General features: G+C 39.4%; 1 protein-coding gene across 2 annotated transcripts in view; it reads left to right on the forward strand.

The window, feature by feature from the left end:
• Positions 1-996: 996 nt before the first annotated feature.
• impg2a (interphotoreceptor matrix proteoglycan 2a) overlaps positions 997-19,188 on the forward strand; it is a 24,227-nt gene continuing 6,035 nt past the window's right edge. The window contains exons 1-19 of one of the 2 annotated variants that reach the window (XM_042221840.1): positions 997-1,246; positions 1,382-1,492; positions 1,593-1,823; positions 2,920-3,086; positions 3,175-3,200; positions 3,314-3,346; positions 4,872-4,918; positions 5,241-5,305; positions 5,393-5,548; positions 6,596-6,654; positions 6,783-6,803; positions 9,332-9,540; positions 11,678-11,721; positions 13,695-13,866; positions 14,038-14,978; positions 15,073-15,360; positions 15,467-15,686; positions 16,453-16,663; positions 18,071-18,259. In XM_042221840.1, coding sequence (XP_042077774.1) covers positions 1,180-1,246; positions 1,382-1,492; positions 1,593-1,823; positions 2,920-3,086; positions 3,175-3,200; positions 3,314-3,346; positions 4,872-4,918; positions 5,241-5,305; positions 5,393-5,548; positions 6,596-6,654; positions 6,783-6,803; positions 9,332-9,540; positions 11,678-11,721; positions 13,695-13,866; positions 14,038-14,978; positions 15,073-15,360; positions 15,467-15,686; positions 16,453-16,663; positions 18,071-18,259 — 3,257 coding nt within the window. In that variant the 5' untranslated portion in view covers positions 997-1,179. The remainder of the gene's footprint in view (positions 1,247-1,381; positions 1,493-1,592; positions 1,824-2,919; positions 3,087-3,174; positions 3,201-3,313; positions 3,347-4,871; positions 4,919-5,240; positions 5,306-5,392; positions 5,549-6,595; positions 6,655-6,782; positions 6,804-9,331; positions 9,541-11,677; positions 11,722-13,694; positions 13,867-14,037; positions 14,979-15,072; positions 15,361-15,466; positions 15,687-16,452; positions 16,664-18,070; positions 18,260-19,188) is intronic. The other variant, XM_042221841.1, reaches the window with a different exon arrangement.

Raw genomic sequence — 19,188 nt, forward strand, 5'->3', positions numbered from 1 at the left:
TAAGTTAATAAGCCCAGTCTGGTCCTTGTGAAGAATGATTTACAAACTGGTGCATTGTGAAGCGTTTTATTTTGACTGGTGAGTTGGCACACACGCTATGTTATTGTCAGTAGTGGATTCTTGTTACCCCACAGCCATTAAAGGGTGATGGGATATTGTTGTCACCCAACAAGGCAACGTAAGAGTTTTCAAACTGAAAACTCTGAAAATCTTCAGAGAGATTTTCTGAAGGTGTTAAGAAAGACGTCACCTAGGAATTGTGATATGAAATTCTGGAAACTCCAACATTCTGTTCTGTTTGAGTTAAACTATCTGCTGCACATATTTTCTCAATCCAGTATGATCTTAGTTTGTGACTAAGAATTTCATGTTTTTTCTTTTTTCAAATTATTCTGAGATTTACCTGCGTCCCAGAAAGTATCACTAAATGTCCTTAGCAATGTGATTTTTTTTAAAGATTGTTTATTATTCAATTTTTGTTTGCTTGTTTGTTTTGATGATGCCTCAGATTTTAAAATGTAAAAAAAACAAACCCCAAAGCATTTTGGTATATGAAGCTAAAATTTCACATTTTTAGGCAAATCTAAGATTATATGAGAGATTACATGACCCACGTTTTAAATATCACAATAATTAACAATATATTTATTTACTTACTTTTGCTTAAGGAGCATATTATTTTAATTTCAACCTCCAAATCTGTGTTCAAGCACTCTTTGTAAATGCTACAAAAAGTTGGTCTACTCAAAGGTAAGAAGTAGCAGATTTCCAGTTTGAAAACTGTTTAAACCCCATCAAAATAGCAAGTGGCTAAATGTCATCTCCTGAGCTCATGTATCTGAGTGCACATTTAACTGGGTGACTGCCAGTTAAAGGGACTCTTTTTTTCCCCAAAATGACCTTAATGGCCAACTCAATCCTTAACCTGCCTCACATTCCTCTACATACATAGAGTACATGTGGCTGCTCTTTGGCCTTTATGTAGCCATTGTTACCTCCTCTCTGACCACGTTTCCTCCACACTAAGTACCCTCCCCTCCCAGTGTTGCTCCAGTAACTTCTTGGTGAGCTCTCCTAAAAGACTTACTGTAAACAGGATTAGAGAGCATTAAAAAATCCTCCTCTCTCTCAAGTGCCATCTGCCTATCTACCTGAGCCAGGAGCTGTCCTCTCAGCACCATGGGAAACACCTCTCCCCGGGCACAGAGGAAAGCGCGAGCCCACAGTGTGACTGTGTCAGCAAATGGTTTGTGATTGGGCTTCTCTTATTCTTTGGGGTCTTCTTTGGAGAATTCTGAAATATGCAAACTCGTACTCAGTTTGTCCTACTGCTGTTGCGTGACTTGAGACGAAACACGTATCTCCTTGATCCTTTCCCAAGGCCACGGATCTAAGCACAATCACGGATTTAACATGAGCATCCTCTCGTGGAAATGTGTTTTCTACCCTGCTGTGTTTGGTTTAATGGTCATATTTCTGGACCTAAAGACAGGTACGTGGCATTAGTTGACTTAAAAATCAAGCGTTCACTACTTACCTAAATGCACACACAAACTCTATATTTTAAACTTTGTTGTTGTTGTGCACCCCAGATGCAATGATGGAAGGTTCCTCTATGGGATACCTTGATCTGCCTTATACTCAGGAGCCTGTGGTGTTTCCACGCATCACTCACATATCTGAGGTGAAGCCATCGCGTGAGAGCCACGCGGTTATCTCTCGACAGAAAAGGAACATCCTTTTTCCAAGTGGAGTCAAACTGTGTGCGCAAGAGACCGCCGAGCAAGTCATTGCAAACCATCTGAGCTACTTTCATCTCAGAGGTAAGACCCAGTGTGAATCAGTGTTAAAAATGAATATTGTAAATGGAGTTTCATTGTCACTGTCACACCAAGGTGTGAAGATGGCACCAAAAAGAACAAACAAACTGATTTTGAGAGATTGCCCCCTCTGTATCTTCCCCTTTGCGTGTCTACAGTGTGAAAAGATTTGATTCTTCAGTGGACGAGAGAGTTAACCTTTGCTGTGTTTACGCAATAAGATCCATCAGACTCAATTAGACTTCATTAGATTTGTATCAAAACAGATTGCTCCACTTATTGGGCCCATTTACTGAAATAACATTACACCACACACACTGGTAGCATCTACACAACATCAGGTCTCCATTAAAAGAAGCCGTTGTTACCTACACTGCATCTTACCAGCCCTGCCGACGAGTTCTGGTGTGCTTTTAAAGGATTATTGCACAATTTAGCACTGCATTATATATTTTTATATTATCTACCAATAACCCACAATGCAATTTGGCAGCCAAGTTGCATATTAGTAGGTAATGCTGCTTTAAAGTACTTTGCTTGGAATAGTTCATGAAATTAGCAATTCACGCAGACAAAAAATACAAATATTACACAAACAACAACAAAAAAAGATTTTTTCTAAAAAGCCAAAAGTTATAGTAAAAACAGACATTTAGCTCTTTCTTATATGTGTGCATGGGCAGGTTTGTTATGCAAGTTAGATATGGATTTAGAAGTGATCACTGCAGCCTTGTGGACACTGTTAATTAGAGAAGAAGATTGGAGCATATGTCTGTGCACTGATTTTGGATCAGCGCCCAGTAGGCTGACTCATGAGAGTTATATCACGACATCAACGTGGAAATGGATAGATTTATGATTTAGCTTGGGCCCCCAGAAACTCTAACTAATGATATCAAGATTATAAATGAGTCAAACTCATAAAATATGATCTTATTTCTCAGCTAATGAACGTGTGTCGTGGTTTCCTTGTCAAACAAGCATACATTTAAGTTAGGGTTCAAGTTTCACCCCAATAAAAATAACTTGGAAAACATTACTATGAAAGAAAGTTTTATTTATTTTTTAAGAGGGTGCTGTCTTTCTCTGGTCTAACCAGTGTGCCAGGAGACCATATGGGAGGCATTTAAGATCTTCTGGGACCGCCTCCCAGAGCAAGAAGAGTACCAAAGCTGGATGAGTCGATGTCAGGAGGGCATAGTCTCTGCACGGGATATTGGCAGCTACTTTAGTACGTCAGAGGAGCATCAGACTCTGGCTAAAAAGGTAACTAAATAACAATAAAATGATATGCGATTAGTACAAAACATGATTTTCTCTGGAGCTGGCTCATGAAACTGTTTTCCACTTCCAGAGAATGTCGCTGCCCAGTTTGAAGAGGTAAAAGAAACTCTCTGCTTTGTTTTCCCCAAAGTGACCTTTTAATGATGCGTTCATGATCTCATTATTAAGTCTGTGTTTTGTAAATGTGTCACTTTTACCACTATCTGTAGTGAGCCCACCAGGTCCTGGCAACATATGTGCAGGTAAGGTTGTCAAAGCTCTTCAACCTTACCTGTTCATATTCCCACTCATCACTTATCAAACATGATTTTTCACATTTATTTGTTTTGGCTTCTTTTTTTTTTTCATTTATGTGTCATAGATTTAGGTATGTGTCTTTATGCTCACTGTCTGTTTGAGTTCCCTCTTTAAATGATAATATTAACAGGGGTCCAAGCAAAGAAGCTGTTGAGATACAACCGTACCTGTTATAATTCTCATCGTTTTTTATTATTCATGTCATGTGGAAACATGAAGTTTGACTCAGACTCTGAAACTCCAGTTTGTCTTTGCAGTGTTCTGTAAAATGGCTTGGCCTGAGGTCAGCTGTCTTCCATCATTTTATTTTTTCTTACTCCAGCTACATCTTTGCTGTCTGATGTTTAAAGAATATGAGATTTTTATTAAAAAAAACCCATTTTGTTTCACCATGTTCATAAAAACAATTTTTTTTGACGCTTTAAACAGAAACCACTAAACCAGCCGTCCTAAAACTGACTCAGGATTATCTTGGGAATTAAAAAAAAAAATCGTTGACGTATCTGCTGAAGGCTTTGAGAAATCAACCTGAAATTACTGAACGTGGAACATGTTTACCTTTTCTTGGTTAGTGAGTTTGAGTTGGTACAAAATTTGGTTTTGAAAGTTAGGACCTCGTAATACATGCATCTCCCCTAGTCCTCAATCAAATGTTAGCAACATGCACATGATTTGGATATCACATGTTCCCCATCGTGCCCAGAAATGCCAAACAATGTGTCTGCAGTAACATTCACAGTTGTATAAACAGCATCGATTTCACCAAATGTTTGAAGGTATTTGGTAAACACGTGAATCACATGTTTTTTCCCCCCAGAATAATATAATTATTATCTTTTACAGCTCATTTGAACAGCACACTTAAAAAATATTTTTTTTACCCCCCCAAAAACACAAAGTCAAATTCATGTGAAATATATAAAATCAAAGGTTTATTTATTCAGATGCTCTAAATTTATGCAAATCCAGTACATTTCATTTGACAAGATTCCATAAATTTAACATTTTACTCTGTACTTCTGTAACAAAATTGCATACAAAATATACAAGTAATTAAATTAGTTGAAAGGAAGTTAAGAAATAATTTTTTTATTTATTTTTTTAGTGTAGTGATTATATATCGATATGGTTGAGTCCTGTTAGCCAATGGTGCAACAGTTTATCTAATTTAAATAAACAATTAAAAATAGCTTGACTGCTTCTGACTTGCTTGGATCTCAGTCTTTGCCTCTCTGGCTATACTTTCTTTTTTTAAATCTTTTTTTTAACAAACTAAATTAATAGACAAAAATCTAACCTTCAATAATTTTCAGACACTGGGAAACTGGATTTGCTTCCATTAACTTCTTATTCCGACCCTACATGCAGTGTGCATAAACCATTAATAGTTGTGCTTATTGCCTTTTTATTATATCATAATTGTGTAACGTTGTATCGGCGTCGCTAACATGATCCTCCTGTGTTTCACAGCACTCCAACACCAGACATACCAGAATCCGTTGAAGCTCCTGAGCTAGGTCAGTGTTTTACCTGATTATACTGGCATCTGTAGCAAAAATCCCCCTTTTCTTTAACCACCCTGATATAGATTTGCTGTTTTTGTGTCTGGCCCGTGTCTAGTGTGCAGTTTTGTATTTTGGAGTGTGCATCCTTAAGTGCTCGGTATGTGAACTTGGCTTTAGGTCAGCTGACCCTTAGATTTAGCAAGAAGTCAGGGTAAGGACAGTCTAATCCATATAACTATCACTAATCATGGCACTTGCCAAACGTTTAAGCTGACATCCACCTCAAATAAACCGACAATCTCTTTTTCTTTTGCATATGAACTTAACCACCTAGAAGACACAGCTGAAAACAAGGAGGAGGATTCCCCTGCCATTTCACCAGGAGTAGAGGAGAGTCCTGTGAGTGTAAACACAGATTGCTTGCAGACTGGGATTGATCATTTGCCCTTAACTAAAGTGCGTCTTTATCTCTTTCTCACTACTCAGCTTTACAATGATATAACCGTACAACCGCCTACTCCTGCTCCGCTGGAGCAGGTTGTGGAGCTAAGCATCCTCTTGTCAGGAGAAATGTACAACGAGAGCCTTGCTGATCCGGCCAGCCTCCAGTACCAAACACTCAGCCGACAGCTCGCTGAAAAGGTTTGCCTCTAGCTCTGGCTCCTCATGTCTGTTTCCCTTTATATCTCCCATCTGAGCCTTGGCGCTGGCCTGGACTCTCTATATCTACTGGTTTATGGTCTGTGATTGAAGCATTGTTAGTTTTAATAACTCGCACTTTAATGACAGCAGTAGTTAAACTCAAACTGTTAGGCAAGGGCTCAAAACACACTGACTTTATGATACACAGTTGGTTAGGGTGAAATAATAATGTGCTGAAAATCCAGCTTCATGACTCATGTCTTGGGAATACATAAACTTCCGCACATGCACGCCGCTGCACAGGTATCCAGTGGTTTTACAGGAACTTGGAAGATTCAGTAAACATGCCTACAGGCCTTTTCCCTGGCAGCGGATGCACAAAACCTTGCAAATGAAAACATTAAACAGACAATTTGGTGTATTTTTTTGTGCACACACGTGTATGTGTTTTGCATTTGATGAATGCTTTCAGTATTTTTTTTTTCTTTTGATTTCTGAGCTGCTTTTATTCTCTGCGGGGATTTCCTGGACAGCTAACATCTGCACACACCTTGACATACTGTAGTCTATAGCAAGAAACGTCATGCATACAAGTAAGTTTGCGTGCCTTGAAGAGATAAAGAAGAAAAGTGGAGTGGAGGGTAAGATAGGGACTGATGGTAAATGAGTGTAAAGAAACAGGAAGTGGAGGAGAAGTCAGCAGACGAAAGACCCCGGAGACCTGTACGCATACTTCTTCATCTCTGGAAGATTTAATAAACTGGGTCAGTGAGTCTGCAGGACGACACGACTATATCTATTTCTTTTTTCATGTTAGTGTGGTGAAGCAAGGCCTTGAAAACCACTACAAGCTGTTTTCTATGAGCAGTTTGTCTTTTAAGGAAAATAATCCGGGGACGACATTTCGAGTACTTTGAACGAAACAAGTCCTTTTGGAACAATAAATGAGATTTGTTTTGGCAAGCAAGTTCATTGTAAACCACTCGAAATAAGAAACAAATTAACTGCGGTTTCCACTCTGATGCCTGGTCAACTTTGTCTTTGCAGATAGAAGACGCTCTGGAGGGGCTTCCTGGATTTAAAAGTGTGTCTGTAACTGACTTCAGGTCAGCTTCTCTCCAATGATTATGGCTGTCAGAACAAATGGCCTTTTAAAGCCGCCTCTTTTTGTAATACTTGTATCGTGATTTGAGCTCTCGGCAGAAGTTTAACAGATCTCGCTTGTTTCACACAGGCCGCAAGATGACGCAGAGGGGTGAGTCATCAGTAGTCGCTCTGGTACTTCGACCTTGAATAGCTCTCCCCATCCTGTGTTGTGTTTAAGCCCACAGATCCCTATCAACCTTAACTAGAGCTGTGTATGTGTGTGACCCCAGCTTCATCTCACACTGTGTTTACCTGTGAGCGTGGGCACGTGTTAAGCTGTGTCACTAGTTGCCTGTGTTAATGGACTTAATGCAGTCACTCACCTGTTAAGTGGGATCAGGGTGGGTCGAACCAAGTGAGCAGGTGCTCCTGTATAGAGACGATAATCTGAGCTTTACCTGGAAGGATGGAAATGAGTGGAGTTATCGGCAAAAATAACCTGTTTGTGTGGTGAAATGGAGAAAAATAAGGGAATTACAAAAGGCAAGTGAATGGACAACAAACAGAATGCAGGGTCAAACAATCTGCTTGTACGTTCCCTCATGGGGATTTAGATGAGAGGTCTCATGCTTATGTGGGACTGGTACAAAAGCTTCAGCCAGCACCATGTTAGTTTAGCTTAACAAAAATTGGAAACAGAGGGAAATGGCTATTTGGAAAGCTAAACTGAACTGGTTTGTTTGAGCTGAACAAAAGCAGAAGGGGATAAATGACAGTTTAAGAATTTAGTTTGCAATATGCTGTGCTGGATCGTTGACTGGAACGAGGAACTTCCAGGAATCGTTAAATCCAGCAGCGCCTAGAAGCTTTGATATAACTTTTCATAAAATGCAACTTTGTTAGACATTATTTTTGTGTGTGCAGAATAAACACATTGGCTATTATGCACTGATTATTGAGCTTTAGGTGTGCTGGTATTTTATCGTTGGACATATAAACCCAATTCCGCAACATTTATGATGCTGTGTAAAGGGTTGGGACACAAAAATCCATAAATCCATATTATCAAATACTTAAAGTGAGGCTATTTCATGACAAATATTAAATAATTTTGAATTTGATGGAATAATACCACCAAAAGATAAAAAGACTGGCAGTGCACAAGGGACAAGGCCAAAAATCTGTATTGGAAGCTCCTGGTCTTCAGGCCCTTAAATGCCACTGCATGAAAATAGCCCATTTCTTTCATGGAAATTAATGCAAGAGCTCGGGAACGTTTCCAGAACATTTCCTCAGCACCATCCACAAATGCAGGTTAAAGCTCTGCCATCCACAAAAGAAGCCATACGTGGACATGATCTCAGTTCACAGGCATTTTAAAGATTGTTTACACAGCGGTGAATTTGTGTTTATGAAATCCGCAAATCATTGCATTCTGTTTTTAATTTACATTTTATGCAGCGCCAAAACATTTTTTGCAAAGGGGTTGTATAAAAACAGTCTTCCCTGCTGTTTACAGCTAAGCTACGCTAACTGGTCAGGGCTTCATATTTAACAGTAAGATTTGAGAGTAATGTGTTTCTCACAACCTCTGGAAAACAAGAGAAAACAACACATGTCGTCTGTTTGAAGTATTCATTTATTATTCTATGAATCTGTGTAGAAAATTGTAAATACAAAAGGCCTGATAAATGTTGTAGGGTACAAAGTTTGTTGTTGAGGTGCAATGAAATCAACGTTTATATACCTTGTATGTTTGCTCACATTCAATACCTGAATAAACATAGTTATAATAGTTAGAAGCAGTCATTAGTTTTTTTGGTAACTGTTCTCTGAATATTATTTATTCATGAAATTATGGCTATACATTAAATAGGTGAGTAAGAAATGAATTTATTGCTGTAATCAACCTTGCATGCAACTTCTAACTCCAAATTACAAGGCACAGCAGGAGCAGAGCGCTGCCTGACTGCCCTTTTGTGAACTGGATCTCCTTCTAAATGGGGCTGACTTTGGGTCAGCACGTGCTCAGCTGTCTGCCAGTAACCCAACAAACTAGGTCAGCATGGACATGGAGGGCTCCCAGTAGTCAAATGAAGCCTGATAGATGGCTTTTTCCAGGCTCTGGAATCTCTTGTGAGGTTTCCATGTTTATTATGATGATATTGATCATTCTGCTGACTCGGCTCCTTTAGCGCTATACAGTCACACTCCTGTGTTCCAAGCAAGAATAAATCACACGATTCATCAGTCATATGTTAGCGTTCTACAATTTTTAAAAAAAGGTTTATCATTAAATCAAGCTAATGCCTGAACAATTTTCTTCCTCTTTCCCTCTAATACCTTTAGTGTAATTGTGTGCAAAGGATAAATGTAAACTATTGAATGGGATAATAATATACTGGTCATGAAAATGCATGAGAAACCCTCTCTGCTTATTTTAAATTAAATATTTAAACTTGCTGCTGTAGTGGAGCGGTAATGGGAGCTTTAAAGGAGAGAGATTAGAGGTGGGGATTATCAATAACGTAATATATTTATAGTGAAGAATTAAATCATAATTAGCATAACATAAGTACAATATGAGAGTGCAGTTGCCCAAAATATAGGAAAATTATATTAAAATTGTCCCTGGGCCTAACCTGGATCACTATATGAACTTGATATAATATAACAACAGCATACTTGTGTCAGCAGGTTTGGTGGTTTGGTGGTGGACTATGCCGTCACAGTGGTGGTGAATGGAGCAGGAGTGACCGCTGAACAACTGAACTACCTGACCCTACAGTCGAACCAAGTGGAGAACTCCTATCGGGAGTTCAAGGAGCACCCCACTGTGGTCCTCACCATCAGTGAGGACAACAAAATTTTCATTGAAGACCTAGATGACAAAAAGCTGGAGAGTGGTAAGATGATGTGCATTACTGCCAGTCTTCCTAAAGATATTCCTTAAACTGATACGCTCATATTTCCACTATACTGCAGAGATTTATTTTGCCAGCATGGCAGTGGAGTCACTGGGAATGCACTGGAAAAGGTGGTGCGTGCATCGCAGGGCAAACCTACATGTGTCATGTCAAATAGAGACGCTGTTGACATTGCACTGATATTAAAACACACCGTTCGTCACTTGAGAAAACATTCCAGGCTTTTAATAGTCTCATCTGTTTTTTATTTGACTCTCTTTCTGTCAAATGGACAGAGACAAGTTTCAGTCCCACAACTGGGCCATTTTTAATGGACAAATAACAGTCATCAGTTATAGGAACTGTGTATTTATTCAGTGTGTCAGTTAAATCCTTGTCATTAAATGGTCAGCAAAGGAGAACTCAGCAGAAAGGATGTTTGAAATCTGAGCTTTAGATTTTTAGACTTTACTGTAATCCTTTCTTTTTTTGGGCATACATATTTTGGATCTCACAGTGAACTCTTAAAAATTGACTTCACCTACTTAGCATTGCTCTCCTTTAAAGATGGTCAGACTGGAAGCAGGCATATTCAAAGCAAAGATATGGTTTATTTTATTCCCTATGTTTTTTTGAAGTGTCGATATGTGATAATAACATTGCCCACAGTGCACCATGGTGCTGAAAATACAATAAGAGAATACACACATACAGTCATTGTTAATCAGTGGGTTTGCATTAATGTCATTGCTGTTTTGTTCTCCACATGGACTGTTTACCTGCTTTCCTCTAAAGTGTATCATAGATATTGATCAATAGCATTCACACTACTTTATGTATCCCCCCAAATCCTGTCCCTTGCCTACAGATTCTACATATTTATGCAGATGTCTGAGTTTTGAGAGACTGAAGCGGGGATTATTTTAACCTTGTGAGTCTGTGAATGTGTTATCCAAGCAAGATATGCTCCTGGAGACACCTTCTGTGGCAAGAACTATCTCAAAGACTGTTTGAGTACTTTTGCAATTCTTTATGTTGTCTGTAGACTTTGCCAAGATGTGACAACAGCGCAAAACTGGGTCACAAACTTTGGTTGGTCCAACTGAAACTATAAGCCAGTCATGTGAGACTACAGTGGGATATAAAAACTGCATATACAGAATCACAGGTCAGGTCTGATTAAAAACAAAACAATACATACTGTATTTCAATAATAGGCTGTTTGAATCCCTTGTGTCTGTCTTTAATGTCTCTTTCCAATCCATGAGTATATATATAACTACAGTCCGTCTTGCAAAGGAGTTGATCCAGCTGTGCAGCCAGCTTTGTGGTAGTTTCTGCTGCAGTAAGTGTTTTGAGCTGTTCATTTTCCCCAAATGATCTCAACATAGAGATGCAAACAGACTCACAAAGTGAAAACAAAGTTGCAGATGGTAATATTGCAGTAACTACTACTGAGTAGTCAACATGTCTAAATGTTGGCGACACTGCAATGGAGAAATCTTTGTCTTTAGCCAAACAGACGTTGCCTCACCTGTGACCTCGTCCCATTCACCCAATCACAGACACCTTTACACAATGATTTTTTTTTTTTTTAAATATGCCACCTAAAAACTCAGGCAGTCAATATCCTACCTACCTTTTACTTTGGTCATTTAATTATACGTTAACATATAATTAAAGAAATCTCCTGTGAGATTTCTTCAGCCTCGTGTTTTTAAAGACTGCAGGTCATTAGTTTACTGCAAAGGCAAGCACGTTTAAGGATGGATGCCCTCTCATTTCCATATTAGTTATAGGCTGTGACATCTAAAATGATGGCTAAACATTCTCATATGGCTTACACATGTGGCTTGGGGACTTAAAGACACAGCTTTGGCTTTGTTTTTTTGCCTTGGTGGTGATGCAATAATAGCCTTGGACCACAGTGGCTGATATTTATTCCAGATTTTAGCACTGATTTGTAGATATTTACCCCTGGAGGTGACGCCGTCAAAAAGCAGGCAGTCTGTGCTGAAACACTAACAGTTAACAGAATTTTGAATACGCCGGCAGGCAGAAATATTTAGGCTATTTGGCACGTTTGTGTGTTGTATGTCAGTTTTTGTTAATGTTTGTTTCTTCTGTGGTTCCACAGTGTCTGAGATTCCTCACTCTATCAACACTGAAGACGGAGCCATGGTGAGTAACAAGTTACCTCCACAGCTATCATGAAAACAATCTTTCTCCAGGCGATCCAGCTGCTTGGAATTTGTACATCGCTTTTGTTAAAAGACACCGTGGTGAAGACCCGTAACTGCCTTGAGATGTTATCCAGACTACACCAGCTCAGGTAGGGGATGAGCTCACTAGCAAGGATGAAGTGAAGCTTTGAGGATTAGTTTGGTTCTTGCTGTAATAATCCACTGCTATTCTTGGGCAGAGACTGCAGTGCACCACAGCGCCATGAGTCAACAGAGACTGCACATGAGAATTTATCTAGACAAGCAATACCATCTAAAGTATGTCTCTGTTCGTGCTCTCTTGTGTTTGAGTGTGCTTTTAATGATAATCACAGTTCGGTTTGCTTTGGTCACGTTTTCAGCATAGCCTGATAATTTGACACATGGTATGAGGTTGGAGAGTTTCTACCCTGATTTGAAGTTGGAACGGTTTAAATAAAGATTTCATTTGGTTGTTATGAGAAATATGAATCTTGTGATGAGCCATCAAACTAAATAGATACAATAGCAAAAGTAGTATAGTAGAAATTCTTTAACTATAAAAAGGAATTAGGGAATTAGCTTAATGCACTACAAAAACACAAGGTCCATGAGCAAAACTAAGACTTGGACCACTAAGACTTAATGTGAAAGCACAGGAACAAGAACATATAATTATATATCTACGGTATATGAGATATAGATTGATACAGATATTGAAATAAAAGCTCTGCAGTTATTCAGAAAGACCTGGGTGGTTTAGCAGCAGTTAATAGAAAGAGTACACACAGACACACGCACTCAAAAACTCACAAAAACTGTATGTAATTCTCTAAAAAAATACATTAATGATAGCTGTATGTGTGACTATGTCTGTGCACATTTTCATTGAGATATGCCAACCTATAAGGAGGTGATAGGACACATAGATGTACAGACCTTTCTCTTATAGTTTGCATCACAGCTCTTTGTGCAGATATATATATATATATATATATATATATATATATATATATATAGTAACTATATAACTATATTTTCATCAACTATATCATATATATATATATATATATATATATATATAGATATAGATATAGATATAGATATACGGTACAATCATTATTGTAAGGTAGCTCAAGTTTCAGCTGTGCAGTCTTCAATCATCACACACTTCACCAAAGTAACGTGATTTAACCAGGCACCAACATTTCCTCTTGGTTAACAAGTATATGCAACACAAAGACACATTCATGAGAATACATATTGAAAGCTCCAACTATCCACTTTCTTCCTGTTACTCAATTCAGAGTTGCAAGAGGGCTTGAGCTTGTCTTACCTGTCACAGCACAGGCCGTCAATCTGTTGCAGGGCTAACACAGAATGACAGACAACCACTTACTTTTGCGTTCACACCTAAGGTTGGTTTACAATCACCATGTAACCTAAGCCAGAGTACCTGGAGAGAACCCAGACACAGACACAGAGAAAACCCACATAGAAAAGCCCCAGAATGGATTCAAACCCAGGACTTTCTTGATGTGAGGCAACAGTGTTAAACACCGCAACACCATCAACTAACTCTCAACTAACTTTGTTCAGTCTTTAATTACACACACAGTGTTTACCTCAACACTAGATGTGGTTCTAATAAAAGATGATTAAGCAGTATTTCACAACAAAGCTTGGTTAACATACCAGCAGTGTCCTTAAAGTTGGCATTAAGCAATCACTCCATTCTCTGCCATGGCTCACACATAATCCTCCTGATGTGTCTGGCTTTGCATTAAGTCAGGCATTTACTATAATTAACTTTCATGATATATCTAGGTGTCTTCCTGTTGAAAGGGAGTTTTTCCTTCCCACTGTCACCAAAGTAAAAAGGGTGTTTGGGGATAAGATTAAAAATCTCTGCCTCTGGTGACTGGCCAATCAGAGCTCCTGTTTGTGATGCAGATCAGTGCTGTTGATAAGCCGCCAGAGGTCCTGACGCTGGAAGAGGACATCAAAAGTGAATCTTCAGAAACCAACACAGCGGCAACAATAGAAAATAATGTTATTGTTCTAGAGGAGAGTGAAGTTGCATCTCCTGCTCTTGATCTGACCTTCCGTATACCTGAAGCTGCCGGTAAGTGTTATTTGGGCAATTTTACACATGATGCTTTATTTTTCCACATAGCATTCCAGCTATACAAGACTACCTTTTTCATTAGTTCTTATATCATAATATCATAAGATATCATATGTCAGATATCTTCTATAATAGAGAGTGAGTTTCTTCTTATCTTTGTTTTTTCAGGGATTGAGAAGGAGGGTTTGTTGCTGGAGGATACTGTGCAGATTTTCTCTGTAGAACCTCCTCCACCTGAAGACCTTCCAGCTGAACTGCCAGGAAGCGTCACACTGCCTGAACCCCCAGTAGAAATTGAAGCCTCTGGTTCAGTCCCAGATGTTTTGGAGGGGCTAATTGAACCATCTACAATCACTCCAGAAGAGGAGGAAATGTCCCTTGGGGAAACTGCTTCAGAGGAAGAGGTGAAAACAGAAGAAATCACCATAAATGCAGATGTTACATCTGGAGCTGAGGAAGAGACATTTGGACCTACAGCTGTACCTATGGAAGAGGAGAATCCAGATGATGTTGTTGAGATTATAGAGGAACTTGAAATCTTTACTGTCATAACTGAAACCAAGGAAGAAAAGGGTCTACCTGCCCAAATACCAATTCCAGATGCTGTAGATATAACTAGTGAAGCATCACAGCCAGAGCCACCGAAGATGAGTCTTCTTCCTGTTGGCGATAACTCCATTGAGGGGACATCAGAAGAGTCTAACCCTGCAGATATTTCACCTGCTAATGAGGAGGCTAACACCCTAAGACCAGAAAATTCAGCCATTAATGTGCTGTCGGCCAGCCCCGAGGAACCTGTATTTGAAGAGAATGGCTTGGAAGAATCAGTAGAAAATCAGGATCACGAAAGAAATGAAGAGGCTCTGTCTGAAGCTCCAGTTGTAGTAGAAGAGCCTCCAGAAACTCCAGAGATCTCTAGAGAAGATCTTACAGATGATGAAATCTTACTGGTTAACAAAGATGTTCCTGAACCACCAGTGACAGATTCTCTGGGCCCTGCCCAACCAACTGCTCTGTCTCCAGAGAGGGAGTCACCCTTTACCCGTATCTCTTATGTAAACCCTGATTTTGATGATGAGCCTGACACAGACATGCCTTTACTAGTGGAGGTAAAGCAATAGAATCAAACAAGATTTGTTTTGAACAAAAAATGTATGCTGTCTGCATCTGATAATCAAATCATTTTACTTTCTTATTGCCTAGATCCAGACTACTGATGATGGCTTGGACGATACCACCACTGGAGACCATGGTTATAATGTGGTTCAGTATGGTTATGGTTTGATTAACCACACAGAGGAGGGCAGCACCGGATTCCCAATAGGTGTGGGCCACGGCACAGACCAGGCTAGTATTGCCATGCCTGTAAACCCTGGACGAGCACTAATGGTTTTCTTTAGTCTGAGGGTGACCAACATGATCTTCTCAGAGGATCTCTTTAACAAGAGTTCCCCAGAGTACAAAGCTCTGGAGCAACGCTTCCTCGAGCTGGTAAATGCCTGCGTCTTGCAGTATTTGTTATTTTCATTATTCACAATCCTGTGTAAAATCCTTTTGCTTGTAACATCAAACTGCACATTTTTCAACTGTTCCCTAGCTTGTGCCCTACCTACAATCCAACCTCAGTCACTTTGAGAACCTGGAGATCTTGAACTTCCGAAATGGGAGCATTGTAGTCAACAGCCGGATGAAATTCGGGAAGCCTGTGGCTCGTGGCGTCACAACAACTGTCTACTTAATCTTGGAGGACTTTTGTAACACAGCCTACCAGACCATGAACCTGGCCATTGACAAGTATTCACTGGATGTTGAATCAGGTATGTTCTCACTGACAACCAGTGCTGTCATAAGGACAGCACTTCTTCCTGAGATCCCTGTCAAAGGTCTCCTAAAGAAATCACTATTTCTGTTCTTGTTGCCAAGAACCACTGTTCTATGAGAAAGTCTCACCTGTCACCAGCTATCTTTAGCTACTTCCTTGCATGTATTTGGGGATCTAAATTAGCCTTTTTAAATGCTTTCATGCTAGCATTGTATAACAAACTCATGCAAAGAAGGCAATTGGCTTATTTCCATAAATTTTAAACACTTACTTCATTGTCACCTTAGAATATTGCTTTGCAAAGTATTCTAAGGTATTCTAAGGCAAAGTATAGCACAGTGCGCAAAAGCCTACAAAACCTTGCCAACCCCTTTTTCCCCTTGCTGAGTTTGCTTCTGCTGAAGGTTTCTTGTTTAAAATTAGCTCTCCGTAAATAAAACTGAATTGAATTGAACTGAATTGAATTATTGTGACTTGTGGCAGAGCTGAGCGTCACAAACAGATAAGCTGGAATGAGATAATCAGGCTTCCTTGGACTGCAGCCATGTTGACACATATCATTATCTACTGTTCACTCTGACCAACCGGTTAGTGTGAGTAGAATGACATATCCCGGTATAGTAACTAACTCCAGGGTTCAGCTGGATTACATAAGCCAACTAGTACGTGTCCGTTTGTTGTTAGCTATTTCAATTTGTAGTTCATTTGTAGTCTGAGTTCTCTTGACCATGCACATTTGAGAAGGTTATTTTATTTTACAGGTGACCAGGCCGATCCCTGTAAGTTCCAGGCGTGTAACGAGTACGCTGAGTGTAAAGTGAACAAGTGGTCTGGGGAGGCAGAGTGCGTCTGCAATGCTGGGTATTTCAGCGTGGATGGCTTGCCCTGTCAGAGCATCTGTGAGCTGCAGACTGACTTTTGTCTCAATGACGGCAAATGCGACGTCATCCCTGGCCAGGGAGCCATCTGCAGGTGGGTGACAGGCGGGGATTAGGGGAAGTGATCTGAGATTGTGTGCTGGATAGTGTGTCTGAGTTTGCAGATTTGTGAGGCTAGTACTCCATCACATAAACAGATTTTCAAGTGCTAGCTGGGTCTCCCCATAAATCTAGCTGGCCTTGCAAATTATAAATAAGTAAATAAAATGAAGATTATGTTTTATATCTTTGTTGGGTACAAAATATAATTAGACCAGCCCAGATTTATTTTCTGACCTTACCCTCTCCCATACTCCGCTTCAGCTTCTCTTTTGTTTATTCCATCTGCTCATCTGACGACTTAGTGACTCAGAGCCTTTCGTTGCCCTGCCCCATGACTTTGGTGTGCACTTCCACCATAAATTCTCTTTCTATTTTTAAATCATGGGTCAAAACCCATCTGTTCAGAAATGCATACCATTCATTGTAACATAGTCTTAGTCAATTGTTACTTTGATCACTGTTGTGTATATGTTTTTAATTTGCTGTACTAATGTAATTTGTCCTTGAGGGTTTTTAAAGGTGCCTAAAAATAAAATGTATTAGATTTTAGCAAATCTGCAAAGGCTCAAAACTTTGCCAGTTAATATTCAGTTATCTACACCAGAAGACATTTATTTTTGTTGCCCTGTACATACTTGAAAACAGTAACGCTAAGATGTGATTAACATGGTGATTAATTTTCTCTGCTCCAGGATAAAAGATTTCAGTTTAATGTGATATGGTCCAAACCCTTTCTTAAATTTTATACTACCTTAGATGCTTTTACATATTTTCCAAGACATTCCTGATGATCACAGGTTTTGTTTTGTGTGACTAAAGATCTGTGCATATGCATCTATATCCAAACATGCAAATTTGTATGTGGTGTGTAAGTTGTGCACAAGATGACGTGCCAAGAACAATCCAACATCAGTGACAGAAATATGTCCAGTGGCTATGTTCACGATTTTGTATGTGGTGTGCTTAACTTGAGTGATTATGAACAAACAAGGACGGGCCTTTGTTCCAAGATGAGTGCTTAACATTTGTTTCACACCCACTACCACATCGTAAAACACACAGGCAGCTCCAGATGCTGTTGGATCGTTGTTTACCTCACACCGTCCAACAAAAGTGTTGTGGTGCTCCAAGCGAGTGGTGTGAATTGTTGATTCTTTATTCCAAAAGTATTAATGATTTAATGACTTGTTGTCGTCAGTGATGACTTTTTAAAGATTTTTGTTATTCAGTGAAAGAAAGAGACGTTACAACATGACGCATGACGTGTATGTATGAATCATGATGTGGGATGCAGCATTTTCATCTTCTGCTGTTTCCAATGCTTCTCGTCTTTTTCGGTTTTTGAGCACTGGAAAAAAATGTTATCGCGGTTTTGAAAAATTTCCAACGTCATCCCCAGGTGTCGCGTCGGGGAGAACTGGTGGTACAGAGGAGAACATTGCGAGGAGTACGTGTCCGAGCCGCTGGTTGTTGGCATAGCGATTGCCTCTGTAGCTGGCTTCCTCTTGGTGGCCTCTGGAGTCATCTTCTTCCTGGCCAGGACTTTACGGGATCAGTATGACAAGGATGAGTCAGAGGACCCCATACGGTAAGGAGTACACGTCAAATGCTGTTAGTTCCCAAAGAGTCATTTCAACACCACAGAGCACATGGGGATGGTTTAATAATGAAAGAATTTGGGATTTCTGTTGCAGTTAAGAGTTTACAGGATATTTGTAATGTTGTTTGACTTTAGTAATTATGACTGTGCTTTTAATCTCGCTGCCTCTCTGTAAAGCTGTTGGATTTAGATTTCTACAGTGGGCAAACCATTCAGAAGGCTCAAGGGCATGTTCACGACTGAGAAACCAGCTTTTCAGTGCACTCCACACCTGAGTATCAATATAATGCATATTTCACAGAACTTCAATTTTTCATTTACAGATTCATCCACTGAAGCCACATTTAACAGTTTAAATAGAGTTTCAGTTAAGATTTGGAGCTGTATTTAATGCGTATGGTGCATGCTACAGTGGAAAATGTTAACGCCTGGTCTATCGTATTTGATACCTGAGTTTTGTGTGATACCAATTAAAAATCATATATGCAAATCATTATTTATTTATTCAAAAAAATTGCCAGAAATTTTTTTTCTGACAATTATTTCATGGTTCAGTCTTTAAATGGATATTAAATTTGATTAAAATAGGAAAATTAACACTAAATCCTTTTGTCAGTCAGTCTTAAATGGAAAGAAACCATACTTTATGGTTTGATAGTGAAGAGAAATACTTAAATTTAGTCTGTTTGATGACCAACCCTCTTCCATGCAATCAGCGTGGTTATTTTCTTGAGGGGACAGACTAAGTTGAGAAATCCCAGGCCAGTCGCCACAGTCAAAGTTTCCACTGTACCATCTCTCTATCCTTCTAAACTTACAGCGGTACAGCCATCGTCTCCTGCTGCCTGGATGTTTGGAGTGTCCTGCTTTGCTCCTTTCTTGAATTCCTCTGTCTCTTAAACACACACACACACACA

This window comes from Haplochromis burtoni, unplaced genomic scaffold, assembly GCF_018398535.1.
Source record: "Haplochromis burtoni strain Fernald_Lab_line unplaced genomic scaffold, NCSU_Asbu1 Contig_75, whole genome shotgun sequence".
NCBI classification, from domain to species: Eukaryota; Metazoa; Chordata; class Actinopteri; order Cichliformes; family Cichlidae; genus Haplochromis; species Haplochromis burtoni.